Below are 3391 nucleotides of genomic sequence, written 5' to 3'. Positions count from 1 at the left end.
CTACAAAAACAATAAACAGGATGGTAAAGATCACATGCAAACATTTGCAGAGTACGTAAAAGATTACCGGTATTTAACTAGTAAAAGGCAAAAGGCAAGACAGCCGTTAAACGCGAGCTTTTGAGCTTTGTGATACAGGTAGATTTTTGCAAGCTAACGAAAAAATGCAAACATCCAAAACACAAGTTCTGAAAATGTCTAAACGGAAAAATAAAACGAGACAAAAGCAGCCCCGGCTGTGGTCATGAAACGCAATAAAGCGTTTCCTGATCCTTGGTATTCCTCCACAGTGTTCTAGTCCAATTCTTTGGATTTTTCGCGAAAGTAGTGGTCTGTAACCTGTGGTTTGAGGTGAAGAATTGAGTAAACAACATTGAATCGTACGTTGCTTTTGCAAAACTCCGAATCAACAAGGGCCTCATCTTGTTGTGTTTTTTTCATGTGACGTTAGTTGCATAATAAGTTGGTCAGGTGGCAAACTACGTAACATTTTCTCGTTAACATGGAAACAACAACAAACCTACCGAGAAGACTGGGAAGATGCTTCTCGTCGGCTTTCTTTCGTTTTTGTTTTCCCAAGGTTGGAAAACTGCAACTGGGTTGTGGGCTCTTCTCGCCATCCGTCAGCTCCATCTCCTCACTTTGAGCACTTTCCAGAACGGTTGAGCTTCGGACGATAGCCAGTCTGGTAGCTGGCTTGTCCAATAAAATTTCGTCAAAGAAGGGTGCCTTCTTTTTAGGAGTTGTGTTGCCGGACCTCGACAGCGCATCTTTGTAGCCTCTGTAGGCCGAGATTAACGTGCGGATTTGGGTTTTGCATGAGTCGCAATCCCTGTTGTTGTACCCAGAAGCGTTTCGATAAGTGCTCATTTCTTGCCAAATTGGCTTTTTTCGGGTGCATTCTTTCAGACGTTGCTGAATACTCTCTTTCCCCCACTTCTCCGAAAGAATTATTGTCTCTTCTTTCTCCCATGCCCTTCCCCGCTTTTTATCATCTTTCACCCGCCATGTTGGTTAGACAGGGTTTAAACTACCTTTTAGAGGTAGTTTAATTAAACAGGTTTTAAACGTGTTTATTTCGAGAGCGTGTGTGGTGTGAACGGGTAATTTTTTAATCATGTTTAGTTCAACATGTTTAACTCTTTGGTGTGAACGGGGTAGTAGCTTAATTTCATTTTACGAATAAGTTCTATCTAGTCCTATATAAATAGATTTCAATCTTCAATTTTAAACTTATATCTTCTTAGTTACTTGTTGAAGGTATTTTCTCAATTTGTTCTTTTATTTGTACTTTCTGTGTTATACCTGCAAACTAGTGTATATACACAATAAACTTGACTTACTTAATTACCTACTTACGATTACCCACATTTCAGAGCCGTTAGTCCCAGTTACCACAAGGCTAATGCATCATGGGTAAAACACAAACATTGCTTGCACTGTTTGCAGTAACAACTGGAGATGCCAGTCTAATTGCCATGCATGGCCACAAAGACCATAAACTGCATGTACACAAGTTAATTAGCACTGCATAGCATTCTTACTAATTACTTTGCATGACCAGTCACAATCCCACAGCCACACAAGCTTGTTACAAGATAGAAGCCTACTAACAATTATGCTATCAGCTTTAAATTTGAATTTTATTGTAGTATTTTGAGTTGTAAAGTAATAATAATAATAAATAATAAATAAATATTTATATAGTGCCTATCCATGCTTGCTTTAGGCACTGTACAAAGTACTGTTGATCAGTAAATGTAAATAGCCCTCTAAAAGTTGTTAAATTATTGTTATTATTACTGAAGTAGCGATATGCTCACAGATAATACAATGTCGTCATACCCTAAAATGCAGAGGATTAGTTGATAAATACCTCAATGGCTTTGAAACTGTGCCCCTGAGAAAGAGTGGCTAAGACACAGCCTTTCCATTCCACCACTCTAGCTTGGGTATTGGGAGTGTTCACAGCCCTCAATCTATCATCATTGAGCAGGACATTTTCGTGAAAGGCAAAATCAGGATCCATGCCTTCTACACCTACCAATTTTGCTCTTGACAGTACTACAAACAGAGCTCCTGGATTCTTAACTTCAAAGTCATGTTTTTATGGTAAATCACAATATACCTGAATGCCTCTCCTGTGCCTACAGTCATTCCTTGACACCTGTGGATTGTGGTTCCCCATGACAGTCTTAAGGGAATGTGGAGACATTTGCACTGACAGTCAGTGTGCCGACTTACAAGGTACAATTGGCACAAGTGTTGGGTCTTCATCCATTGGAAACCGTACAAACACCACATCAGGTAATGGTGCAAGGTCATCCATCGGTCTGGAACCATGACTGTAGCCAATGTCCACTACTGTGCCCACTTCTCCATTGCACAAGCCCCATGTAGCCTTCAGGTTCTGTCAGCATCACCTTGCTTTCATGGGAAAGACAGTAGGGGCAGTAAACCACCTGCCTTATTGTTGTCAGACTTCTGTGCATGCCTGCCATTGTCAACTGCCTTGATCCGTGCTACTGGATGGTCTGGCTTTCAGTTGCGCTCTAGCAACTTCGCTTTATTGCGTTCTCATTCCAACTGATGTGTTGGGAAGACATACAGGCCTCAGTCATCCATCCTACAAAGAAGTTCTTGACCATGGCTTATGCGGAGATTATGCCACTGAAATTTTTGTAGCCACCTCACTTGCTGGGGTGTTGTAGTATAGTATATGTTTTCATCGACATGATCCTTCAGCTACTCTTCAGATTCAGTTTGCCTCTTGATCTGAGTTATCTCCATGGCATGGTCAAAACTCATCCACACCAACCGACCATGGTTAGGTGGTGCACTACGGCTATGGTTGATGTGTAGAGTGTTGCACACAGGTGGTACTGTACAAAGCTTCCCCAAAGCTTCTCTGCATTGGCTCCTCTGTTAATTATTTATCGTGTATGTTGTTTTATCCAGTCCAGTGGTACGAGCAAACATCAATCACTCGTCACCAATCACAACTTTCAGATTTTCACACCTGTTCTGAATTTTCTCTAAGGTACACTTTGCTAATTACAAGATCTCCCACCATTTGGGATTCCTAAAACGCTGTGAGCAGTACTACCTTGAACAAGATTGGCAGAATTCCCAGTAGGGATTATGACCTGTACTGCATCATTCTTTTTAAACAATTGCTGTATTAGCCTCTGAAGGCACTTGATAACATACAACTTTCCTGTTCCTACAGTTCCAGAGACAAGTCACAAAGGACAATAATCAAGCTGGTTCTGGACAAAGGTGTAGAGTGTGTGCAACACTAGAATGACTAGAGCTCTCTGACTGTCATTAAAGGACAATGGAGACACATCTGGTGATTCAGGGGCCACAGGTTCCTGTTCTTCAGCTTGCT

At 41.2% G+C, this 3391-nt stretch overlaps 1 protein-coding gene across 1 annotated transcript; it reads right to left on the bottom strand.

Moving 5' to 3' along the window:
• Positions 1–447: 447 nt before the first annotated feature.
• LOC145501426 (uncharacterized) lies at positions 448–2329 on the bottom strand. The gene is made up of 4 exons (XM_081480906.1): positions 2245–2329; positions 1877–2091; positions 1252–1312; positions 448–995 (listed from the first exon to the last, which is right to left on the bottom strand). The coding sequence occupies exons 1-4, from the start codon at positions 2327–2329 to the stop codon at positions 448–450; spliced, it is 909 nt and encodes a 302-aa protein (XP_081337032.1).
• Positions 2330–3391: the final 1062 nt, after the last annotated feature.

This window comes from Orbicella franksi, chromosome 10 (genome assembly GCF_964199315.1).
Source record: "Orbicella franksi chromosome 10, jaOrbFran1.1, whole genome shotgun sequence".
Taxonomy (NCBI): Eukaryota; Metazoa; Cnidaria; class Anthozoa; order Scleractinia; family Merulinidae; genus Orbicella; species Orbicella franksi.
Note: the sequence above shows the minus strand (reverse complement) of the source record. Positions and strands in the feature narration are given on the sequence as shown.